This window comes from Malus domestica, chromosome 08, assembly GCF_042453785.1.
Source record: "Malus domestica chromosome 08, GDT2T_hap1".
NCBI lineage: Eukaryota > Viridiplantae > Streptophyta > Magnoliopsida > Rosales > Rosaceae > Malus > Malus domestica.
In genome coordinates this window covers 24,966,260-24,993,364 of record NC_091668.1, presented here as the reverse complement: position 1 = coordinate 24,993,364, position 27,105 = coordinate 24,966,260, and the positions used below count along the sequence as shown (strand labels likewise).

The 27,105-nt window shown below is 36.6% G+C and overlaps 1 protein-coding gene across 1 annotated transcript; it reads right to left on the bottom strand.

The window, feature by feature from the left end:
• Positions 1 to 17,696: 17,696 nt before the first annotated feature.
• LOC103428870 (MADS-box protein JOINTLESS-like) lies at positions 17,697 to 26,214 on the bottom strand. Its single transcript, XM_070827290.1, has 8 exons — positions 25,724 to 26,214; positions 25,214 to 25,416; positions 19,594 to 19,672; positions 19,140 to 19,198; positions 18,936 to 19,038; positions 18,245 to 18,286; positions 18,039 to 18,080; positions 17,697 to 17,879 (listed from the first exon to the last, which is right to left on the bottom strand). The coding sequence occupies exons 2-8, from the start codon at positions 25,402 to 25,404 to the stop codon at positions 17,697 to 17,699; spliced, it is 699 nt and encodes a 232-aa protein (XP_070683391.1). The 5' UTR covers positions 25,405 to 25,416; positions 25,724 to 26,214.
• Positions 26,215 to 27,105: the final 891 nt, after the last annotated feature.

Sequence of the window (27,105 nt, the reverse complement as noted above, 5' to 3'; positions counted from 1 at the left end):
TGAACTCTTTGGTGTGTGGGGAATTGATTTTATGGGGCCATTCCCCTCTTCTTTCTTGAACAAGTATATATTGGTAGCAGTTGATTATGTGTCAAAATGGGTGGAAGCTGTAGCTGTTCCTACTAATGATGCCCGAGTTGTTCTCCGATTTTTTAAGGCAAATATATTCACCCGTTTTGGAACCCCTCGTGCTATTATTAGTGACGGAGGAACTCACTTTTGTAACAAGCAATTTGCAGCTCTCTTAGCAAGGTATGGAATCACACATAAGGTTGCTACACCTTATCACCCTCATACAAGTGGACAAGTGGAAATTTCAAATCGGGAAATCAAGAAGATTCTAGAGAAAACTATGAGTGCTTCGAGAAAAGATTGGTCGAAGAAGTTAGACAATGCTTTATGGGCATATCGCACTGCTTTCAAAACTCCAATTGGCATGTCTCCATATCGGCTCATTTTTGGTAAAGCATGTCATTTGCCGGTTGAGCTAGAACACAAGGCTTTCTGGGCAATCAAGACACTAAATTTTGACATGGAAGTAGCTGGGGAGAAAAGATTGTTACAACTCAGTGAGATGGAGGAATTCCGGAACGATGCATATGAAAATGCCAAGATCTATAAAGAACGAACTAAGAAGTGGCATGATCAGAACATTCTGCTGAAAGAATTTCATGTTGGACAAAAGGTGTTGCTGTACAATTCCAAATTAAAGTTGTTTCCTAGAAAGCTTCATTCTCAATGGTATGGTCCTTTCATGGTGGTGCAAGTTTATCCATATGGCACAGTGGAAATTCAAAACTTGGAGTCGGGAAGCATATTCAAGGTTAATGGTCAAAGATTGAAGCCGTACGTGGAAACAAATTTTGATACCATGAAGACGGTGACCTCCCTTCGAGATCCAGCATAAACCTCATATAGTCTAGCTGAAGACTATAAATTTAGCGCTCCGTGGGAGGCAACCCATGCTTTTCTTATATTTTCTGTTTGTTTCATTTCATATTTTTCGTTTTGTTTGTTTTGTTTTCTATCTTCACTCGTTTGCTACTTGTTGACTGTTTTCTCTTGGTGTAGGGAAATGTTTGCTGCCATACAACGTTGAATGGAAGACTAAAGTGTTTTAGTTAGGGGTGGCTACTACCTTGAACACACCGTGGTTGCCATGTGAACCATAATCCAGGGAAGTTCTTTGACTAAGTTATTTAATTCATTGCTTTTCCAAGTGATTTTTATGTGCTTGCTTTCAGACATTGAGGACAATGTCTCATCTAAGTTTAGGGGTAGGAGTGAGATTTTTAAGCCCTGGTTGAAGAAAATTTGTTTAGTCCGACTATTTAATTTGAAATAAGCATGTTGCTTTTAATTGGCTGGGTCCTCCTTTTTAATTATTTACTTTTAGTTAGTGTTTTGGTTATAATTTTTGAAAGAAAAAAAAACAATAGAAAACTTTGAAAAATACAAAAAAAAAAATTTGTTTTTAATTCTTGTTTTCATTTAGTTTTTTGTTAGCTTCCTGACCCAATGATGAAATTGAATTGAATTCGAACTATGGTTATTGAGAAAGTTGTAAGCATGTTTTAGGTGAATCTCTTTATTCTTTTTGTTAGCTTTATACCCGTTCGATCATCCTTGAAAAGACCAAATGCACGTTGCCTTGTTGATGTGAAACTAAAGCATGGTTTAACACTTCATATGTGAATATAGTGGCTTAATGTAATCCTTGTGAGCTTTTGAGCCTATTTATATGATTGAACTATCATCCATCAATCACATTTGTTCTTGTGTGTATGATCTCATTCTTACATGTATCTCTAGAACTTGCTTTATACCTCTCGAATCATTCATCAATTCATGTAATAACTTGGAAGTGATATAGGCTATTTTTGGATCGTTTGAGCCTTTCATGCCTACCTTATATGCTAATTGTATCCTTAGTAGCCCATTGAGCCTTTAACTAAGCCATTTCTTTGTTAGCCACATCTCTTTACCATGCTCCGATATTGGAGTTGAGCCCATACACAAAAATCGATCCCTTATTGTTTTGAGAAAGTATTACATAGGTTGTGTTTTTGGGGTTTTGTTTATATAGAAAAAGTGGATGGAGCGTGCGTATTACAATGAAATGTGAATTTGAGGGGTGATGTAGCTTTGCAGATTTGAGCATGTTAAAAAACAGGAAAGGGTTAAAAATATGCAAGCTACTGTCATTATTGTGGTAGTATCAATTTCATTGAGTAAAAAAAAAAATTGTTGAGATGTTGAAAATGTGTTATGCACAAGTACATGTTATCAAAAGTAAAGCTTGAGAATGCAGTTGTATGTTTTAGAGGACTAGTCTTTGGATGCAGAGTATTAATTTCCATATGAAGTTGAGTGGGGAAGCAACAAATGTTACGGGTTATGTAGTTTGCTTTCAATTTGAGTGGGTGTGATATTGGTGTTGGAAAACTGCTAATGTGTACTTTCTCAAAATTTTTGGTTTCCATATCCTTTCTTTCACTAGCCTATCACCCTTAGCCCCATTACAACCCATCTAAAGTCCTATAGATTCAAGTAATTACATGATATTAATAGCGAGGTAGGTTGACAAGCAAGCATATGGCGGCATGTTTGATTGAGATCACTTGAGTGAAACACACTATCCAAAAATATGAGTGAATGAGTGTATGCCCGGTGAGGATGTCACTTGTTTGCATATGATGATTTTAAGAAGCTTAGAAATGCATTGGCATGGTTAGTCCACACACTATACGTCAAGGATGATTGAAAGGTTTTTGCTAAGAATTCGAATGTGGTTGATTTACTTGCTTTGTGCTTACGAAATTTCTTGATTATTATGAACTCTTGACTAAGATTCTTTGAGGGTCGCATAGGGGGAAACTAGCGTTTTCCATGCTATTACTTGTTCTTATGTTTTCTTCTTTTGCTTGAGGACAAGCAAAATGTAAGTTTGGGGGTATTTGATGAGCACATATTTTACTACTTATTTTACTCCGAAAGCTACATTTTCTTGTGTCATGTTTGTTCAAAATGAATGAAATTACATGGTTTGGAGAAAATTATGAATTCAATCCTTTTAAGTTCAATTCAAGTAAAGTAGTTGGAATGTGGTTTTGTTCAGTTAAGTGGATTGAGTGGAAGTGTGTTTGTCATTTTTTTTGTAAATTGAAATTGGTCTGAAGTGATATTCACAAGTTAGGAAATTTTTAATTACATTTTTGGCTCATCCAAATCTTACTTTCCTTCAGAAATTAGAGCTGCTTATTTGGTTGAATTTTTGTGTAGGAATCATATTGTTTTACAAGTCCAAAAAAGAGGTTTGACAAGTCAACAAAATGGGAAGACATGGCACGTGATTTATTCAATTGCACAAAGGAAGGCCTTATCCTTCCATTTACACCGACAGATGAGAGAAAGGTCTAATCCAAATTTTCTGGAGCAAACCGCCACATACAATTGCAGCAAAGCAAGGGGCTTTAAGCGATAAAATTCAACAAGAGATGGAAACCCAAATTTCCATTTCTGATTTCAGTTTGTGGGTTCTTAGAAGGAGCATGGGTTCTGGTTATTGGTCCATTATTTACTGGTGTCAATTGACTTGGGGATTCAGCCACTTTCAGATTTATTAGAAGTCAATTGATTTGGGAGATTAAAATTTCAGTTACTAAGCAACTGGAGAGTCGAAGAAACTGATTGGGAGGCTAGGACTGCAGTTACAAGGCAATAAATGGGCATTAAGGTCTTGATGGTTACGAAAAAGAAAACGGCTAATTGGAGGAATCAAAGAGGTAGCCTGGTGATGATTGAAAAAAGAAAGAAAGAGAAGACTAGGCAGCGACAGAGACAAAGAGAAGTAAGCAATGGCAGAGCATGGGGATTTCAGGCTTTTCTAAACTTAGTTTTTCTTTTAATTTTATTATGAATTCAATGATATTTCCAGTAATGTTTCGGAATTAATTTTCCTTAGCTAGGGCTACGATGTAGCCATGACTATGAATGCTTAATTTCTAAAGTGAATTATTTCAAGTTTTCAATTTCATTAAGTATCGTTTGTTGTGTTTATATGCTTGGTTTTAGTCTTGGTGATTAGCTACCATCTTGACTTTTACATGGTAAATTTGATGCAAGTTGTGCAGATGCCATGTTTTCAACTTGAGTGATAGCTTCTTGCAAATAGATACCATGAATTACCTAGTAGTAGATGCCATACTCTAGGATTTGTGCAGTCTTAATATAAATTTCCACTGATCGTAATGAGTTTCATGATGTTAAACTATTCCAGATGTCATGGATGGTTGCAAATTGGGATATACGTAATAGTCTAGATGCCATAGATATTACATGTGTTAGGGAAATTTGACCATCAATGAGATTGAGTATTTGTTAATAATTCGTTGCAGGAAATAAGTAGGATTCGTTATGGTGAGTCGGACGCTCTAGTGTTTTACTCGATTGAATTACAACTTCTTTTCTTGGCTGTCATTTTTTTGCATTGTGATCAAACTTTCTTGTTTTTATTTGTTTTTACTATTAGTTTCAATTCTCAAAACCATCTTTCATCAATCTTTGCTAGTTTCACTTCGTTGCAATTGGATTTAAGTTAGTTGATAAGAATTAAATCATTTTCTAAGGGACGATATTAAGTGCTTGCTTTCTATACTATCAAACGATTCGTACGCTTACGAGCATAAAATTTGGAACTAAGTTGGACTAATTTCGATTAGTTTAAATTTCGCAACATTGGGCAACTTGGCGGATTTGTAATAATCTCTACACCGGGTGGGTCTCCAATCTCCTCGTCCTTGGGTATACTACTTTCAAATAGCATTTTCATAAAGAAATGAATGCCAATGTTCTCTAAATCAAAGGAACAAGAGGGCCCAAGCCTAAAGAAGACAAAGAAAGATGTTAGAAACAAAAGTTAAACCAATCAAATACATACATCGTTCACAAGTGATGCACGGCCATCAAATTGAGGATGCCTAAAGACTTTCTTCTTCTTATGACAAAAATTGACATCACTGTCATCCTAGGCACCTTCAAGTGGTCCCTTGTTCAAAACTTGTTGATGCTGCTGTAAAACAAGCTCATCTTCATACGAGTCAACTTTGTCACCTGCCTCTTCAGAAGCATCCGAACGCTGAGAAGAAAAACATGGGCATTCAAGAGCTAAGGCCGCAGGTCCATCTTGCAAAGGAGCTGCACTTACACAATCAAAAGGTGCCAGCTGTGTAAAACCGCAGAACAACCCTCTCTTAGAGCATCATTACGTAAACGAGAAGAATTGGTGTCCGTCCCCAAGTTATCATGGTGTACCTTTGACCACTAACCTACATAGGCACGGGTCACTGGATTACTCTTAATGCATATATATGGTTGAACAATACATCGGTCTCATTGCCGCAAAGAAACATACACCGAGCGAAAACTTGTAAGATAAGACAAGTCTGAGAACCAAAGGTGTGAATCATCTATGAGGCCTCGCCGCGCCAAGCCAACCCTTGCCAGATGATCCATTCTTAAACCTTCACAGCTTCTAAACAACGATTGCACTTGCAAATCATCAAGGCTTTTTGCAAAAAGCAAGCCAAAGCACTTTGTCATCAAAGGCACCGACTTGGCTAAAGTTGATGAAGAAGGCCTTAACCTGTCTAAAGTTGACGAAGAAAAATGAGTGCCAAAGTACTCACCCAACTAACTATACACATAATGGTAGGGTAGTACCGCATCACAATCTTCATTGCTCGCTGAGTTTGAAACAATACTTAAGCCGTCATAAATATTGGCTAAGACTGGAATGGCGAGTCTAAAAGATTCACTGGCAACCATCTTGCTAGCCACTTTAAAGACTCCAGGATGGATAAAGTTGACATCATCTTTGGGGAAAATAAACTTACAAAGACAAAAAGCTAAGAAAATGGGTTGAACACTACGCCAAGTTAGTCAAACACTTTCAACTCGGCGGGAGCATGGCGCTCAGCTGAACCAATGACACCTAACGGATCTAAGTCTCCCTTTGGCTTGGTTGTCATGTTAGGGCCACTTTTCTTTGAAGACTTATTGTACTTCACGGCAGCCCAATACCAAAATCGGATCCATGAAGATATCTTCACACCAGACTTACCCTGAGGATCCTGGGAAAGCTTGTGATACACCCAAAACAAATAACGGCAACTCGCAGTGTGACGACCCGTCCCTAATTTTCCTATGTAATTTCTCCCCGAGGATGTATATTGATGATTATGCCTTATTGGCAAGTGACGTGGACTTATTCTTATCGCTTTCCTTTTTATTTCTCGCTATCGCATTTAAATTGTACACGCTAGTACGAGTATGTGTAAATTTTAAAGTGTAAAATATCTACTTCGGATAGATTTCGATTTCCTTTTACTGTAGGAAATCTGAAAAGCTATCCTTGGATTCCTTTTAAATCCTACCCGTACACTTCCCTTCATCATTCAGTCTCAGCTATCCCATTTTTTTATGTATGTTCTGTCCCCCCCCTCAATTAGAAAAGCATATCTCTCTCTCTCTCTCTTCTCCCTCTTCCACGCCACACTTCTTCTTCTTCTTCCTCTCTGCAACAACCACAAAACACACCAAAACTCACAAACGTGAAAAACAAATTACCCCATTGTGATTATCTCAGTCCCACGATCACAACCATGTCCTTGAAATCTAGTGTGGACGAGTTTTAACTCACCAACTCGGAAGGTCCGACTCGGCAAGTTTGATACTACGATTTTCAAGCCATGCATGGCTAAGGTAAGCATTAAGAAACCCTTAGAACCTTCATTTCACTTCTATGGGTTGTTATTGATCCTTTGTTGCTGTTTTGAACGTGTGGTTTTACCCAGAAACTCGAGAAGAAGGAGAACCCGAAGTTTTTCATATAAGAACCGTGGCCATTTAGTCATTTTCAAACCGTTGTTCTGGCCAACCTCGACCACAACTGGACTTCTTCTAGGTACAAACGTGTTCTCTACATTCCTAACTTCAAAATGGCTTTTGAATCACTGAGTTTGGTTAAGTAACGAGTTAGAAATCAACTCTAGAAGTTGGGAAGAAAAGTTTAGTTTTCTGGAAAATTTCAGCCGTGGTCGTTTGGCCACTTTCAGACCAAATTTCTGAACAACACGGACTATATTCTAAAATTTCTATAAATTGGGATCGGTAGATCACATTCCTAGCTTTAATTTGGCTTTTGTAGAAGTGAATTTGGTTGAGAATCGAGCTCGTTATGGGCTCTGGAAGTTGACCCAAAAATCTGCAAAACTGCAGATTTTCGTGAAGAAGGCGAGTACTACTCGCGGGGGCGTGTGGGCGCGCATGGACCGCCACTTTAGGCGGCGTGTGGGGGCGCATTCGTCCTCCGACCGGCGCATGGTTGACGCGTGTGCGTTCATGTCGTCGAGTAGATCGATTTCATATATTTATACCCTAGGTTTGAGCAAACTATGGGGATTTTATTTAGGTTTCCGTTATGTGCTTTAATTAATGTTATTTAGTTATTTCACATATAGGGGAAACTTATTCTGAGGATTTTCGAGGCCAAGCTAGGCTCGGGGGCTACGACCCAACGACGTACTTGTGAGTGGGCAGTTGTTTTATACCTATATATATTTATAGTTTCCATAAACACATATTTATGTCACTTTAACGCCTATTTTGCCTAGTATCATTATTGTGATATAAATTGTGATAAATGCTGCTATATGATTGTGATATTACTGTCATGGCATTCATACATACTTGTGTACATGCTCATCTTGCTGCACCCGGTGTTAGTACTCGCCCCAGGGCCAGGGCCAGTCCTTCACGTGTATGTTCACATCCGCACCGTTCGCTCACCTTGGATCAAAGTTTAGGTGCCAGTCTTGTCGGGTAGATTGCATTAGGCGATCCGACTTGTATGTGATGTGCTTTTGCACCAATCTTCACGTGATCGTAGTACTAGAGCATATTGATTACACCCAGTCATGTTCGTGTTAGAAACCATTTGTTCGAACTTGTGTGTTAGCTTAGATGGATGAGCACTAGTTATATTGATTATCACATGATTATTATTATGGCATATGATACATCATTTACTTGGCATATTTCTGGTTATATGGCTGATATATATTGGATTTCATACTTACGTAGTATGTTTTGAGGAAACTATACTTGTTTTACAGCGAGGGGTTAGTATATTCAAAGATAAAGGTTTTCTTATAAGCATTGTTTTGATGACCCACTCAACTTTTTTTTTCGCCCCTCCAAGACCTAGATAGCTGTGCTCTCTGTGGAAAATGAGGAGTCACGGCAATTCTGACATTTCCTTCTGTTTAGATGTACGAACTTATCACTATTATGTAATAAGTGTACTTTGGTTGCTTTGACTACTCTTTTGTAGTCTCACTGTCTATCACGCTCTGAATAATTGTAATGGGTTCAACCTACGAATTGCGCACTCTTTCACTGTTTAGTTCTAATTAGGTTTAATTTTATTCACTTTTTGCATCACTTACCCTTATGGTTACGTCACCTCACAGTGACGGCTAGCATGCTTCGACCTTTCCAGGTCGAGGTGTGTCACGCAGACAATCCTCGGCTATTGCGATGAGAAAATTACTCCATGCTAGGAACAACCTCGTCATAAAACTTACCCTGGATTGGCAAGCCTCCTATCTTGTGGAGATCCCAAAGTGAAATCGACATCTCCCCTTGTGTCGTGTGAAGTGTGTTGGTCGTTGAACACCAATTCTTGAAAAATGCACAAAGTACGGAAGCATGGTGATCATAACTAATCAAAGATGCGTATACAACGTAATAAAGACCTACGTTAGTAAGCACATCTTTGGATCGGCTCAAGACATCTTCAAGCCACTCCCAGTAAAACTCAACAAAGATGGCTTCTCCAGTAGTCGACAAGGTGTTATTCCAAGTTATAGCTCTACTACGGATGCGACCACCAAGAAACTCAAACGAAGCTGGTGGATTGTCACGAACATGGTGTTAAGGATTCAAGATAAGAATCCTTGATGTACACGTTTTTTTCTTCGTATTTGGTCAACCAAAATCTGTCACCCCCCAAGATACTTCAGAAAACCACGACTATGCATGAAGAACAAGCACCTTAGGGCCAATCAATGGTGCACAAAGCTCCAACGTCATTCCCCTATCTTGCGAATCACCTTCCTTCACAAGAATGGTGATGGTATTGCTCTTAAAGCACTTGAAAAATACCATGGCTGGAATGAGAAAAAAAAAAGGCAACATTAGCACAAGGTGGGACGGCAAGAAAAAAAATATTGTTTCACTAAAGAAAAAGACATGTGAGACAAACCTCGTGAGTGTTGAAGGATGACGATGACAAAATCACAATGACGAAAAGAAATCATCCACAAAGCTTGAGCATCACGGCAAAGAGTACAAGTCGGTCCTTCAAAGCACGCTACAGTAGCAAAGAAAACCAAAATGCTATGCAATCGCACTATGCAACCCCGTAACCCCGCAACGATTACGCAAGCAGTTTCTTGCACTATATGGCAATGTCACCACTGAGGGAAAACTGCGACCCAAAGCCACTACATGGCGTAACATCGCAGCAGTCTTTTGCACAATACCACAAGGTAAAAAGTGACGCACTGCAACAAGCTTCAAGCAGCTACAACTCAAGGCATCAAGCAACACACACGCTAACAGCAAGAACAGTGCACACGACAAGGAATTGTTGTGACAAAAAACACACACCCAATTGTCCTATAAATAAGGGTCAATTGCTTCCTAATGCTATATGGAGAATACATACCAACTAGCAAAAGGAAAATCAAAAGAAGCAAGCATATTCCAGGTGTAAGAAGGAAGCAAATTCTAAGCAAAAAAAAAAAAAGGCAAGTTGATTTCAGCACAAAGAAATAAGGAAAGGGCTTTGCAATTTCTAAAACATCAAAGGAAAGTACATTTCCTTGCCAAAATACAAAAAGGAATCCTTCCAAGGCAAGTACAAGTCTTCAAGTTTCCCAAACCAAGAGGAAAAACATCACCTTGGCCAAAAAAATGGAAAGGAAAAGGAAAAAAAATGCAAATCCTACTTACCCAAGGACAAGCATTAAACTTTTCCAAAACCTTGAAGGAAATCACTAAAGCTTTCCAACATCTTGAAGGAAATCACCCTCATTACCAAAATTGAAGGAGATTCCTACCTAAGGGAGGAAAAGCATTTTTTTTCCCATACCCACGAGGAAAAAGTCCCAAAATACACCAAATGTATTTTGTCAAAAAATTATGGAAAATCAATACGCACAATAAGTATGTGCCGATTTATCCATTTTCAAAATTTTCATTCAAGATCAAGCCTCTACGGCCCTTGAAGAAATTTTTCATTTCATTCAAGATTAAGTCTCATCGGCCCTTGAAGAAATGTTTTATTCAATAAATACACCTTAACAGCCCTTGACAAAATTCATCATTTACATTATAGAAATACGCCTTGAAGAAGCAAACTAATTCAATATCAAGTCTCAACGACCCTTGGGTTAGAACTTTCACATTGCAGGACTTCAAAATACATTTCCTACATGTGACAAGCACATGCCTACGACGCGCCTTGAAGTGGGGGCATTTTCAGACATGTAAATTTCATTGCATACAAATGATGCATCACAAAGCTCCACATGGTATATGACATGTCATAAATGGACAAGTCATCAATGACATGTGGCACAAATCAAGCAAAGGAAGCTCAAAAGCATTCCTAAAATGCGGCAAAAGGGAAAGGGCCCAAATTGCTCCCAAAACCGGAAAGAAAGTTAAAGCATCTTCACAAAACAAGCAAGAATTGAAGATTGCACGCAAAATAGGCAAGAAAGCCCATAGATTTCGGCCAAGCAAGGGAAAGTGGCTGAATTTAAGACACAAAACATGCCTAATTCTCCCATGGATGAATCAAGAAACAAATCAAAGCCAAATCCATCCAAAAGCAAGCTTTGAGAAGTCTATAAATACAAGGTCCTTTGCCAAATCTTTGAAGACTAATACACTGCCAAAGCTCTCTTCGAAGAACATACAACCAAAGCCGAAGCTTTCTTTCAACCAAAGCCAAAGCATTCTCTTGAAGAATCAACAAGCACTTATGATGATTCCATCAAGACTTTGTTGCAAGCTTAAAACTGGTAACGATGTTTGATTCAAGATCAAGTCGCCAAGACCCTTAAATAAACAAAATCCCACATCAACATCACCTTTGCCGCAGGTCATACGCAAACCTAGAGGTGAAGACTATCCACACATTGTTTCAAGCTCAAAACTTGAAGCAATCGTTCAATTGTTCGTCCGAGATCAAGTCATTGCGACCCTTGGATCAACAACCTATGCATCTACATCAAATTTGAAGATTGAATCAAAGGAAATTTGTAAACAGAGATTGTAACCCTACAAATTCATCAATACAAATCTATTTTATACACGTGTTCTCGTTTCATTCATTACAGAATTTTCGTGTTCATAGTGCCCAACACATTTCAGCCTTAAGGACCATATGTTGGCGCTCGAGTTCAACCTACAAACATTGATATACTTAATTACTACGATCTGATGGTAGTCCTCTTCACTTGTAAGTGAAACATTTTAGGTTTGAATCTCGTAATTGATGAATTAGATGTCAGATTAGGTTGTCCATTGTGTGGCATAACCGAACTTCTCCTTCCTTTTAGTGTAAAAATACAATGTTGTACAAAAAAAAAAAAAAAAAAAAAAAAAAAGCCTATAACCCATTGGAGTTGCTTAGATGCTTTCCTTTTCACTTATGTGCTTGGTAGAGATGCCCAAACTTGTTAACCTATAAAAGAACAAACAATCGCAAGTAAGCCTAAGACCGGGATGGGGTGTGCCGGTCAAAGGCTCTCCGACGGTTAAGTTAATAAGCAATATTAAACTCAAGCAATAGGCAAAAGAACAAGTATGAAGACATTGCGTTACCAGATATGAACCCTAAAAGGGTGTATTTATACTAGTATAGGAGATGAGCTTTTAGGTTTAGCTTTACAAGTGCATCGAGATTCTTGAAAGGGTTCTTTATCATTGGAGCCCTCTTCGTCTCTCTTCATTGGAGTCTTCTGATGACGACTAAACTTCATCAGAGTTAATGGTCCTGTCCAAATCTATTTTATAGCTTCCATATGAAAATTTGCATGTTAAGGGTAAAAGCTTGTCTCCCTAAGTAATTGTATCTTTTTTGCCCTGTGCATGAGACTTTATAACAAACATGTCGTTATAAACAATTGCAATTTATTCATGTCATTTAGCCTATTTGAATAAAATGTTGCAAAAATTTTCCATCCTTGCTTCCCAATCATGGAATAATCTGGTAATCTGACAAATTTCTTCAAAGTAATTTAACTTCGAAGTACTAAGTAATATAATAGAATATGAGCACGTTTGTAGGCCCCAGACAGAGCTCAAAAGCCCCTTAGGTAACATTGATTCGGAAAAATGTTACCTCTCAAACTTGGTATCCATGAAGATTCCCTCTGCAATTATCGGAGTACCACCTTACTCCGACATTGAGTCTAATGCCCATGAAAAATCATTTTACTATATATTTGTCATAATGTATTTGTCGGATTAAAGACGAAAAAGTGATAAGTCTTACCCAGAATGCCCTCTAGAGTAAAGAGTTGAATAAGTGCTCCTTTCTCAACATGTTGTCTTATTCGTTCACCTTTCCCCCTTTCGGGTCAGAGGATTTTAAATATGGCTATAACTAAGAAGGGGCTTCCTCCTTAGTTTTGATTGCTGGTTTGTCCCTAGTGAATCTTAAACAAAAGTTCGTCTGGGACTTGGTCACCTGCATGTGGATCGAAAACACTTTTCAAATCCTTTTGTCAAACCCTATACGTCGGACCATAGTGTTTTTTACTAGACTACACTTAGTTGGCTTGGCTAAGGTACTTCCGCGTATCGAAGCTCTATTGAAATAAAATTCCTCTTGAGGATTTCCTAGTCCAGATGCCTCATTCAGACCTGCTTAACATATGGTGTTGCAAAACTTACTTGACTTAGTACACTGGTTTAGGATAAGAGTGATCATACTCAAGGTTGGGACTCAGAGCCACCTCTTAGATGATTATCGAATCGCATTTTTGTTCATTCCCTCTAATGCATAGAGCATGGGTTTAAATGTTATAACTCATAACCCACAACCTTCAAGTTGCATAATCTTTTCGAGAGTTGGATGGTGCACTGGAGTTCCAGGTCAAGGGGGCTATATCCCATGTCCCCATGCTCGTTACCCGCCAACCGTAACCGCACTTGTTACGCTTCGAGTTTCCCAAATTACTAACTGAACAATATGCGAAGTTTCAAAGTTTTGTGTTATTTAGGCTTTTTAAGTATTCTCACTAACGCAAAAAAAAAAAAAAAAAAAAAAGGAAGAATGAACTAGTACGTCTCATAACTCCGAGAATTTAAAAAAAAAATCTGAGAATTCTTTAATTAAAGACTTGTGTTGACAAAGGGGGCGTGAAGGATTGCCTACATATTCCCGGAAAAGGGAACCAAATTACTGGTGTAGTTCAAGAAAGATGGTATAATGTAAAAAAAATTCATTGGGATCATTCTTTGACAAATAGCCAGCCTATGGTGAGGCGATACAAAAATGAGTTCTCCAGGGACTTGTCTACGCATACACGGCAACATATTAGGCATAGTATCGGAGGTCCATCCATGCGCTCAAGGTTGTAAGCAATATTAAGACTCAAGTGGTAGGTAAGAGAATAAATGTGCATAGATTGCGTTACCAGAGATGAACCCTAGAAGGGTGTATTTATACCAGTCGAGGGGAGGACCTTTTAGCATAATAGAATACGTATAGAATACCTAGAGAATCCCATAGCATATCTAGGAAGTAGATATTGCATCCTCCAAAAAGTTTGATTACTTGCGGCGCATGCCAATCCTTATATTATAATAACTCCAAGATTATAGGAAACCTGTTGATTCCTTGTTGGATTAGGTTCCCGAATCTTGCAGTACAAGAATGGTCTATCTTAGCGAAGTCGACGGACGTCAACTTCACCTAATGATTCCGAAACAGGATGATTGTGACATCACTGATCCATTTGGTCAACTCCCAATGAAGGTTGTTGAGTCCATGATCAAACTCCTGAGGTAGGTGTATTCAAATCCGTTTTACTCTAGCCCTGAAAAATCATGGCCCACAATCGTGATAATGTCTCTGCGGAGTGGATGATCTATTGGCAGTCCTCTCTTTAAAGCTTTCCAAGCGACTGTTTTGTTGTAATCGATAATCTTGGCTTTTTCAATAAGGAAGCGCTGAACATACTCCCTAGTAAACCAGTTGGGCTTCTTGACTACGCTGAAGAGATGGTCAGACAAATTATTGACAACATGATCAAAATAACCACAATAGGATAAGAACTTCCAAATTTTATAGGATTCTACTTTTACGTTTATATAATCACATTCTTAAAAATAACTCTTTTCGCAACAGGAAAGATGTGAACTCAATAATTATGCGTTGCGAAAAAGGACCACACATAGACAACTTGGTCAAGATAACCATAATAACCTTATCACATACGCTATTGACTGATCTTGAATGATGTTGAGAAAAACAAGGAAAAATGAAGCATATATTTAAGTCTCGGGGTAGGTTGAATATCAACTTTTTGGGTGCAAAATAAGACTCAAATTTGTTTTAGAGGTTGGCACAGTTTGGTTCGGTGCGGTTATGGGGTGAAACCAAAACCAAAATCGATTTTTTTTGCCATGTGGTTCGATGCTATTTTGAAGCTTGAACCGAAATAGAACCAAACCATTTAGTTGCAGTTCAGTTTTATTTCAAATGGTTTTGGTTTCAATTTCATACCATTTGCAAATTTGAAAAGAAATTCACGATCACCAAGCTAAAATTCAACTTCAAATAAAGTTCAACATCAAAAGGTCTTATGGCATTACTTTAGAAAAACCCAATTGAAAAGGTTAAGTTCTAAAACAAAAGTTCAAACAAATTTCACAATCAAAATGCCTTGTGGCATAAGTAGTATAACCCGAAAAAATAAATTGTTTCATACAGTTCAACAAAAAGGTTTTGGTGCTTCAATTTTTAAGTCACTACTTTACATCATTCAACCCTCTCTTTCCCTATCCTTTTGGAAATTTACTTTTCGAAGGTTCAGGAGGCCTTTGAGCTTGTGAACAAGCTTGAGAAGGCGATACCTGGGAAGACTTTGGACCTTGTGAAAGTGAAACTAATGGATGAGAAGCCAATAAACCTTCTAAACTAGAAACTTGAGATTACCTTGAAACTTTTTGTTGTGGTTGTGGATTAAGAGTAAGAGAGGCGATACTTGAATTCAAATTGACAAACTCTACACAATACAAACACATGAACAATATAATTACATAAGTTGTGATAAACTTTAAAAAATCTACAAAAACTTCAGCACACATTGAAAAAATAAAACTAAGAAAGCCTACAAAAAATTCTAGGTACTTGAATTTTCCATTTTTATTTGCTATTTTCATTCCACACATGTAGGTAGACAACAACGAATCAGTTACAATCAAAGAAAAACACTAACTTTCCACCCATTCTAGTACATAAGTAGATGGAAAATTCAATTCACACAAGTAGTTTAATTTCATTCCACCCCTAAAGATAAACAACAACAACAACTAAGAATCAACAAAAAGTGAGTATCGAACATAAGCTACATGTTCTACAGTAACCCACCAACCCTAATTCACACGTATTTAAAACTCAAACTCATGCATGCATTGATTGTTTGCATGAATCATATATATCTATCTCATAATTCGAATATGAATTATACAGCGCAGGAATTAGAAAGATTTTTTCTTTTCAAAATCATTGGAATCGACGAGATAAGGGTTTGGAGAAACGTGTATAAACCTAATGCCCCAAAATCGTTGGAATTTAGCAAATTCATTTCAAAAACTATACAGTGGTAAATGCTGGAAATTCATGTAAAACTTATATGAACATAAATAACTGACATGGAGATATAGTCTCTTAGTAGACCCCACCTAAGATGATGCAACACTAGTGAACTCCTTTCAAATCAGCCTCATAAAATTGGACTCATATTAAAAGACCACTTTATTTAATTTTTAATTTTTGGGGTTCGATTTTCGGCTCCAAGTCCCCACCCTTTTAAGGCAGAAATGAATATTTAAGCGTAATTACAAAACCTCATAACTTTTGGCGAGCCATCCCCAACAAATCCTGAACTAGAGACCAAATTCATAGGCCTGCATTTGTATAAAGCTTTTTGGATACAATACAAGTTATATTCTAGATCAAAGTCATGCTTTGCATGGAATACAAATATAATTTTACATATAACACACAGTCACAGTACTGCCCCAGAGATGTCTTCCAATTTGTTTTCGAGTTAAGACACACAGATCACTCGTATCTTACAATAACTCGACTTTATTTAGAAATTATAAGGAAGTGCAACTCTCCATCTGTCTCCACTTCTTAACCAGGGAAACTAAGGAAGCCTGAAAATACCGAATACAAAAACCGATTAGCAATTTCGTTGAAGATGTTGAAGAATAAAAGCATCGTAGCGGTACAATTATACTTAACGAACATCATGAATCCGTGATACGCTGAGGAAAGGAGCCAAACGGCCCAAAGAAACATGAGGTACAGGAGAAAGGAAAAAATAGCATAGCCCAGATGAGCACTTGCTAATCACAGGCTAAAAACAAAACAAAAAACCTACATCAAAACTCAACGGCTAATAAGGCATGGCAACCCCATTGCTACCTTTGAAAACAAGCTTGCGCCACGAAGGAGATGGACTATGTTCAACCCAAGCTTTCCTCTAGAGAAAAGAAAATTAAGAGCCTGTTTGGTATCCTATTTGAAATTTTTTATCATTTCTTAAAACATTTCTTGAAAACAATTTTCTTTAAGACTCAAAAACTTGATTGGTTTGTGATTTAAAATTTTTAAATCTTAAGACTTAAACTAGACAAAGAAATCTAAAAAAAGGGGGTCACATGAGAGGGAGAAAGAGGAGAGAGGAGGAAAGAAAGTAAGAGATGATTGAAGGAAAGAGAAAGAAGAGAGAGGATTGGACGAGATAGAGAGGAAGAGGAGTTAAGAGAAAGAACCGAGAAAATGAAGAAAGCGGATTAGAGGAGAGACGAAAAAAGTAAAAAAAAAAAAAAGGAGAGAAAGAAGAAAACAGAGAGATAGGTTTGGAGTGAGAGGGGAGGAGAGAGAAAAAAAATGAGAGAATTTAAGTTTAAAAACTCTAAAAACTCATTTTTTATGTTTTTAGAGAATATACTATATTTTTTAGTTAGTCTTGAGTTCAGTTTTTGAAAATAGTCTTACCAAACAAGTTTTTAAGGCCTAAAACTTGAAAATTGTTTTTGAGTTTAAAAAGTTTGATTCAAGTATAGTATCAAACAGGCCCTAAAGTTTTTTAAATTGGTAATGTTTAAAATTCGACCTGATCATGCTGAGATGAATAAGCTTGAGAGAACAACCCATGATAAGCAAGCAAACCCTCCGCGTGGACAACAAAATATCCCTTATCTACACAGCTCCCTAGTATTTTACTACCTTTATTCTTCGTCGTATCATCAAATAAGGACAAGCCAAAAGTCAAAAGCAAACGCCAACAGCAAACAGCATATATATTGGAAGCGGCTCACCCCAGTTTGAGAGACAAGATGTCGGAGCAGTCATCTTCGAGAGAAAAAGCACTGCTGGAGCAGGTGGTGACATTTGTGGCTGATTCAGATGTCATGCCTTCTTCTCCAACATTATTCAGGTTTTCCAACTCCATGATCGCCGCAGGTCCGATATCTCCTCCAGCGGATAACATCATCATCTACCATACAAAAGAGTAATGCTAAGAAGATTAAATTTTGTAGACTAAATTAACAACAAAGAAAAAGATCGCCCAAATTTAATTTTTTAAAAAAGATTTATTGTTTTCATTAAATAAAAATAAAATACAAGAAAAATATAGATGATGTTAGTTTCTTACCCTCTGCTTTAGCTGGTTGTTAGCTTCTATAAGCTCAACTCCCTGCATGTATAATCAGTGCATAGAAGAGGACAACAAAGCAAAAATTCATTAATAATTAATTAATGTTTATTATTCTCCTTTTCGGGAAATTCTTGACTAGTTGTATATATTTGTGGCTATTCGATAAATAGACACAGACAACAATCATCTATTTAATTACAAACCTTATTCGCACGTGCCATAATCTCACTCATAATCTTTTTTTCCTGAAATAAACGGAAAAGTTGGAATTAGATGTTGCTATATATACACATATAATCCAAAATATTTCTTTAGTAAAATAACCTAATTAAAGTACGGCAAATACATGGTTCAATTCTACATTCTTTACAACCAAGAAAAAAAAAGGTCAAGTCTACATTCAATTTGACCAAAAGTCTAAATTTGAAAGATACGCCTGCAAAAGAATAGTCAGATTAGAAACTTGTTGACTTTTTTATTAGGGTAATGTTAGGAAGATTAAATATTGTAAACTAAATCACTTGAAAGTTGATGATTGAATTATTACTTAAGTATTGATTAACGTGCTTATTTCTTATTGATGAATTCGGTCTACTTAGTATTACTCTTTTGATTAAACATGATGATCAAAAAAGGTGTATACGAGGCACAATGTGTCGATCTATTTATTTGATTAAGCTCGATCATAGCTCACTCAAGCATAGGACAAAAAGTTAAGAGGAGGAGGCGCAATATTATTTTATGGAGTGTTAATAACAAATTTCTTATTTGAACAAAATTAAGATATTTGTCTTTTTCTTTCCAAGAACAATATTTGAACAATGACTAATTAAGTAATAAATCTTCCGGATCATTGCACAATAATATGTATTAAGCATCAGTTTTAAGTAATACCTTAGTTTTAATCACACGGCCAATGCTTGCTTGCACCAATTTTTCTAACTTGTTCAGTTGATCCAGATCCAAGTCTTGAAGGTCCTCACCCTTCATCTGCCTTTTGCATGACAAACCAGTTTCAGTAGACTCGTCAAACGATCATACCAGCTTAATTAACCACCATATATCTTACAAACAAATCGATAAATTATAATTACCTCAGCTTTGCGGGTCTTATCCTCAAGTTCCTTACTCAGCCTGATCGTGTTTTCTTTCTCCAACTAATTAAATGGGAAATATAAATATATTTATATCATCATTTAGATAATCTACTCTTTCACGTGAAAAGCTTATAAAAGAAAAACAAGAAAGAAAATAAATGTAATCTATCACATGAAAACTTAGAATGTTCAATGGAAGTTAAAACTAAAACTTAAGTCATTACTCAACCCCAAGTACTTACACGTATTTAGTGTAACAGGCCAACCCTGCTGCATGCATATATAGAAGTCTAACTTGTAATGTTGTAAAAATATTTTCCGATGCTCCAAGTGCAGATCACAGAATATATTACATTCACTTGACACAATTAATTGTTGTACCATTAAAAATGTAAATTTTAGAGCAAAGATGGAAAAAAAAGAAAAAAAAAAAAACTAATATCGAACTGAATTACCTGCAGTTGGTGAAGCGTGAATTGATCCGATTTTTCCCCACCAGTATGTGATTTGTACCTTGCAATCACATCCTTGGTACTTGACAACATAAGGGGATTAACTATAATTAGTATGTTTCATTATTACTTATAACTTATTCACAAAAAAATAAAATTATATCCAACAAAAAACCAATAGTACTTGCATGTTGCTCTTGCAAACACTTTTGCAATAATCCCAATAAATATTAGTACTTGCAAACACTTTTCCTTATTAATTGGAAGATTAATCTAAGCACATAGTACTCTTTTATTGGTCTTGTATATCTTAGGACTTAATTAGGAGGCTTATTGTTGTATCATACTATCATTGATTCCACACGATTGTCAAGTCCTCACTATCTGCTGATGCAAGAATGTTGAGGTACACCTTCCAAGTCAACCCTCTTTCACATTTGGTTCCAACGATAGGTCCCTTAGGTACCGTTTGGTACGTGAGACAGGACGGAACAGAGTGGAACAAGACGTTTCGTCCCACGTTTTGGTGCGTCTAAAACGGATGAAACGAGCTATTCCACGGGACGAATTTTGAGTAAATTTTCCTTCCGTCTCACCCTCCTGGAACGATTCGTTCCACATCCATGGAACACAAAATTATAACCTCTCCGTCTCCTTCTTCTTCCTCCTTGTTTCCATCCGAAGGCGTCTTTGTTCCCTCTCTGTTCTGTTCCGTCTCATCCCATTCCGTTCCGTCCCATCTCATCTGCATACCAAATGATACCTAGATCACTCTGCAGAACACTGGAAACCTCCTCCGAAAGTGGGGTGTTGGGGGTTGGGGGTGCTTATATTCTTTACTATAGTACTTAAGGACTTAATTTAGCTTCGTAATCAATCGAATACAAGATGTCAGAAGGCAGGCTACCTCTATTACATGTCAACAAGCCCCTTGATCCTGGACAAATATCCTTAAATTCCATAACCCTACACTCGTTAAGACAAGATTTCATCAGTCACTCAAAACTAGTGCTAAAGCCTAAAGGACTATCCATAAGCTATACAAAACTTAACATGCACTTACTTGACCATAATTTAGGGCAATATTGGCAATCCAGTCTCATGTTTAATAGTAAGTTTTATCCAGCTTTAGACGACATTATTGCTCGTAGTCTATAAATTGCATAAACATATCACACACACGGGCATTATAGATTATTTGTTTGATATATTTGGACAGAAGTTGGGCTTGTAAAGAGGTGAATGAAACCTAATTTGTGTCCCCCAATTTTGAGTTTGCGAGAACAATGTCCAAAGTATCTTGAAGGAGAGGTAAGCTATAAAGAATGCTTTGATATTATTATAGCAACTCAAAAATGCTTGGTTTGATGTTATGTTAAAATTTTGGGCCAAAAAAAAAATGTTCGGTTAAAATGCTTCCGGTGGTGATGAAGTGTATCCGACGGCTTTAAGAAAGATTTTTAACTATGAAAAAAAATATTCTAAACTTTCCATGAGAGCTTGAGATGTAGGATCCCAAAATCCCCAAGTTTAGCAAATAAGTTGGTGGTTGGTGTTGGCTTATAAACTTGGATTTAGCATCAAGGCTAAAGCTTTTACGGTGGTCGACGAATTTTGTCCATGGAACATGGGTTTCAAAAGAGAGTAAAAAGAACTTAAAAACTTGAGGTTATGGAAGAAAATATTTACTTGAGGTTATGGAAGAAAATATTGTAGTCATACTTGTGGATGGCTTATTGGGAAGCTTGCTGTAGCCAAGATAGATTTCAAGCAGAAAATATTTACCTGAGGTTATGGTAGAAAATATTGTAGTCATACTTGTGGATGGCTTATTGGGAAGCTTGCTGTAGCCAAGATAGATTTCTTGTAGCTAGAAGGAAGTCCTCCATACCTACCGTTGAAGGAAGTAGTAGAAAATTCTTTATGCTAGAATGCTTGCAGTACCCACATCCTCTCCTCTTGTTTTGTTAATACAAGCCCAATATATAGAGGTTGAACCAGTCTTATTTCTAGTGAGCAAAAGGAGGCACTAGAACAACAATAACAATAAAGCCTTATCTATTAAGTGGGATCGACTGTTCTGTTTTTTATGACCCGCTCTTGTAGATGATCGCATGCTCGTCTATCTTTTTAAAGAAAGTATTAGCTAAAAAGAGATCACATGCCAATGCAAAATCCAAGATGTTGGCCAAAATTTAAAAAAACAAAAAACAAATATATAAAGGTTGAAAATTTATCTTCTTTATAATGAGTAAGAAGAAGTGTTGGAAACTACTTGTTTTCAGTGGGTATTGGAATTTTCTTATATCTTATGAATGAAAGATATAAATTATTTAAAAAGACACTAGAAAATATCTTTCTCTTACCCATCAAGGGAAAGCTAGATCACATGCTCTTCTATCTTTTTAAGGAAAGTATTGACTAAAAAGATCATATGTCAATGCAAAATTCAAGATGTTGGCAAAAATAAAAATAAAAAACAAATATATAGAGGTTGAAAAATTATCTTCTTTATAGTGAAAGAAGAGGCATTGAAAACTACTTGTTTTCAATGGGTATCGGAATCTTCTTATATCTTATAAATGAAAGATATAAATTATTTTAAAAGACACTAGAAAATATGTCTTTCTCTTACTCATCAAGAGAAAGCTATAAATTTTTCAAAGGCATCAAAATCTTCTTATATCTTATGAACGAATCATAAATTATTTAAAAATACACTAGAAAGTATCTCTTTCTCTTGCCCATCAAAGGAAAGCTATAAGTAATGGATTGGACTTCCATGCTCCAAAAGTAGCATTTTGTTCTTTCTTAATTTACAAAAGCATTTTCAATTTGTTCCTTTGTTGCTTTAGATAATGTTTAGAGAGGTGTGCTTTTGGGAAGTAAACACATATTTTTGGGTCAAAATCAAAGGAATAATGGTAGTAGACCGAGGTGAGGTGAGCTCTAGCACGGTAATAACTGATCATGTCATGCACAAGGCAATGAGATTTGAGTGGTTCGCCTTAGATGGGCTGCATCCACTTCGTGCTGTATTTAATAATTATTTGACATGTGTATCCCACTTCGAAATGAAATCTGTTAGATTCAGGAGACCTTTACAAGAAGAATGGGAGAGGTGAGAGAACTGGAGAGTGGTTCCAGAGGAAGTAAGCCTAATCTTTTGCTTGGAGGTGGCTGCTTTATGCATCCATGAGAGACCCCACAGCTGGTTGACAGGTGGCTCAATCCAGGTGATGGAGAGTATAAAAAAAGAGTAATGTTATTCATACTATGTTTTTGTATCACATTTTCATACCATTTTAGGTGGTATTTGATGTAGACAGCCACATCATTTGAATTAATCAGATTTTTAAATTGAATTCATCATTTAATAAACTAATAATTAAGAAAAACTAGTTAATTAAATGATGATTGTGGTATATGAAAAATCTTTTTCCTTCATTTCCTGTTTTGCTAATTTTTCAAATGATGTGGCTGTTCATATTAGATATCATCTAAGATGATATATAAATGTAGTATAAAAACATTATATGAATAGCATTACTTGTAAAAAAAACTACTGGTCAAAAATAGCTGTTTCCAGCCTCGAGGCACCAATATCTAATGATATCTGATGGACATCTGGCATCTCAAAATGTGATGGGGTGTGGGGCTTTGCGGTCGACACGTGCCCTATAGATAATGCCCAAGCCGACATGGTACTAATCAACAATTAGAACAAGAGCAACTCGGCTTCAGGTCTCTCAGTGGTGACAAGCTTAGTAGAGAGCTGACATGGATAATCAGTATCCTGCTTCCTGTGGCCTAGCTATCAACGAAGGGATTGAGGTCAACTCCCCTTGGTTAGCAGGTGGTGATGACCACAGCTTAGTCAATTTGACATGGATGATATCACTAAACCCTAAATTCACGCGACTATTCATTATTGGTGCATCCGACTTGGAAAAGGAATAGATAAAGTGTCTCATAGTAAAAATAGGAAGATCTAGATAACAAAAAGCTTATTCTCTCTCTACCAAATAACGTCTTAAAAGCTAGTTTTAGATTTTCATCAACAAAATAAACGACGTAAAAGACAACACCATACAATAAGGGTATCTTTTCTATGCACGTTGATTTGGAATGATAGATTGATATACTAAATCCTACATAGTATACATTCCAGGTTAAAAAAACCACTTTAGAAATGGTATTTCAGTTTTATTAATATTGTCATCACGTACTATGTGGAGGGAGTTTTTTTTTTAACTAAAACAAAAGCAAAACTTTATCTAAATTCTTATTCCACAATTACATTTCTACATATTAATCTCACCCTTCCTCTCATGCACATTACTTATGGAAGTAGGTTTTAATCTTTGCAACTACTCAAGTTCGTTTATTGTTTCATGCATGCACATGAAAAAACAGGTTATATATGGCCAATAGCTGCACCACTCATTGCCCTACTTCACGCATGCATACATATTTCCTTCTCAAAGGTCTTCAAGGTTTCTATGATGAATTCCCAAGTTTTCATCATATTACTTTATTCCTAGTAAGAGAAACCCAAAGCACGCGCGCGCACATATATATATATATATATATATATATATATATATATATATATATATATATGTTTGAATGTTCGTATTTTAAGTCCTTACAAATTAACAGTCATTGTAGTTTAGGTGGGGAGGATGAAGGACAACTTTTGGAACATAACCCAACATCATGTGTTGAAGTTGACATGGATATACATATACATATACATATTGGTATGTATATATATTGTACGTAGATAGTGTTACACTCTTTTACTAGCTAGAGTATTTTATAATCATTTTATATTGTAAAATTATTTATTCATAACTGATTATTTGAATTCTAGTACGAATGATGGTCTAAGAAATAATATACCGTGTATCTAGAAAGGGAAACGGTGTACCCCATTTAAAAGGATATATACATATATTATTCATTTCATAAACCCCAACTTACCAATTTGTGATAGGTGGGGGAAATCAGATTAACGCGGCAAGATAAACTATGAAACTGTAAAATAGTAATAAGATTACATAATTCACCAGACAAGTGGCTTTTGTATATAGAGATTTCTGCATGGCGGACACGATTGCATTTAGCATGTAAAGCAAAGAGATCAGCAAGTAACTTACAAAGAATCACCACAATTCCACATATTGAAAGCATGTAAAACTACGAAAAATATTCTCAAACTTGGACACCTAGCTAGAAGTTGTCTCAATCAAAAGTACACCTCACTTTCCTGAACTGGAAAGTATATAGTTATCCTCGTACTAGCTAGTTAACTCTCTCTCTCTCTGGGGGAAAGTTTTTGGATTCTCTAGCCTTTCTTCTGTGCCTTATCTAGCTGACACCATAGATTATGTGTGCTTGTGTACATGCGTGGATGATCTATCTAGCTAGTTAGCACTTTCCTCCTTATATATACATATATAATTTTTTTATTCTAATGCTGAATCTCTCTCTCTCTCTCTCTCTCTCTCTCTCTCTCTGAGAGAGAAGTCAGGTCATGTACTTGGTTATATTAATTTATTCGGGTAAGGAAAATTCGAAAGAATTTAGAAGGCGGTGGGATGTTGTACAGTATGGGTACCTGGAGCTTGAGTAATCAAAGAGCTTGCCAGTTTGAGAAAAAATGATAACACCAACTTCACATTCACACAGAATCGACAGCTCTTCAGCTTTCTTGAAAATCCCTCTTCTCCTCTTTGAGAAGGTCACCTGCCTTGCCGGCAAGTAGTCGATCCTCCTGATCTTGATCTTCTCTTTCATCCTTTTCAGCATTTCTTCCTACCCCTGCAAAAACAATTAATTCAAATAAATAAAATAAACCAACCACTTTTCACATATATAAAATCGTCCACAAACTCAAAAACTAGCATATATTTTCTGGGTTTTTTTTTCATAATTTTAAAGATTATTGACCTCAAACCCTAGCATCTCAGATCTGTATAAGAAAAACAAAACCCAGAAAAACCCACCACAATCAACTGTCCAATAAGCCTACAGTAGAAGAAGAAGAAGAAGAAGAAGAAGAAGGAGGAGGAGGAGGAAGACCATACATAAATTAATTACACTGGGTTTTCCGTTGTTATTTGTTTACCTTCGTTGGGGGGTTTCAGGTCTGAAGTTTTGGGAAATTTGCAGAACAGCAAAAGAAAAGCAAGCAATTCTGGAAAGAGAAGAAGAGAGAGGAGAGAGAGTTGGGGTGCTGCCGGCAGTTCAAGAAAGGAAAGGTTGCTAAATTAAGTTTCCTAATTATGGAAAAATAGGACAAATTTTCCTTTGGTTATCACTGTTTGTGCCTTTTTCTTTTTTTAGATATTTTTTGGGAAAATAAGATTAGAAACGCGGAACGCAAATCAGTTGGTGTGATGAGTGATGAATGCGATCACGACCGTCTATAATATGTGGACTGGACGACAGTAAGGCTGGGGATTCTCCGTTTAATTCTTTTTACGTACCACACCGTTGATTTTCCTCACCCACTTCGTCTCTCTCACTTCTTTATCCCAAACAGCAGCGGTAGCAGCGATCGCTGCAACACTTGCTGGCAATACTCACTCCCACTTGAGAAACCAAACTCCCCAAACCCCACCCCCCGAGTTTCAGTAGCCGCATTCTCCAAACCCTCTTCCCCTAATGCCATCACGCCCCTCTCGTCTTCTCTGTAGAACAATATCTTCATATGATTTTCTTAATTTAAATAAATTATGGTCAGTGGTTCTATATCTCCCTCTCCTCTTCTCTGCAATCTCTTCATGTGACTGAATGTTCATTTTTTTTCTGTGGCGGTGGTTTGTTGAGATCTGTACAAAAACCAAAATTATTTTCATGGCTCTGCAGAAGATGTAAGTTCGCTGAGCCGCGGCACCACTAACAGATCAAAGAGTACCTGTTGCCAATCCACCGGTATAGATCCCGCCTAACTCCTGGAAGGCTCCTTCTCCTGTACCCAACAGATTTGATTTACGGTTTGTCAGACAGACGGCGGCTGGAGAAGACGGGCATTGCCGACAAAAAGGACAGAAAATGCCAAATGAAATATGGTAGAGAGAGAGTGCATGGCAGTATGTGCATAATAGGAAAAGCAGGGATATTTAATTGGAAAACCGAGCGAATGCACAATTATAACAGAGCAACACGTGTCAATTCAAAGCTTTGAATTTAAGAAAACTAATTATATGAAAGTTTTGAGTTTTAACAATAAGAATAAAACAAATGATAAAATGAATAATATCAAGTTTGATTTTTTAATGTAAAAATATAATTTTTCGTTAGAGTAAATAGTACCGAAAGCTTTTCATTAAAGTTCCCTTGAATTTAATGTGTACCATATCTGAATTATAGAAAGAATAATACTAAGGATACTAAATTTAGTCTACATATAATAATGTTATAAACAACATCCATTTAAGTCATATTTTACAAATTATATTTTATAAATCATATGATTTTTGTTTCAATCATATGACTTTATTGGTG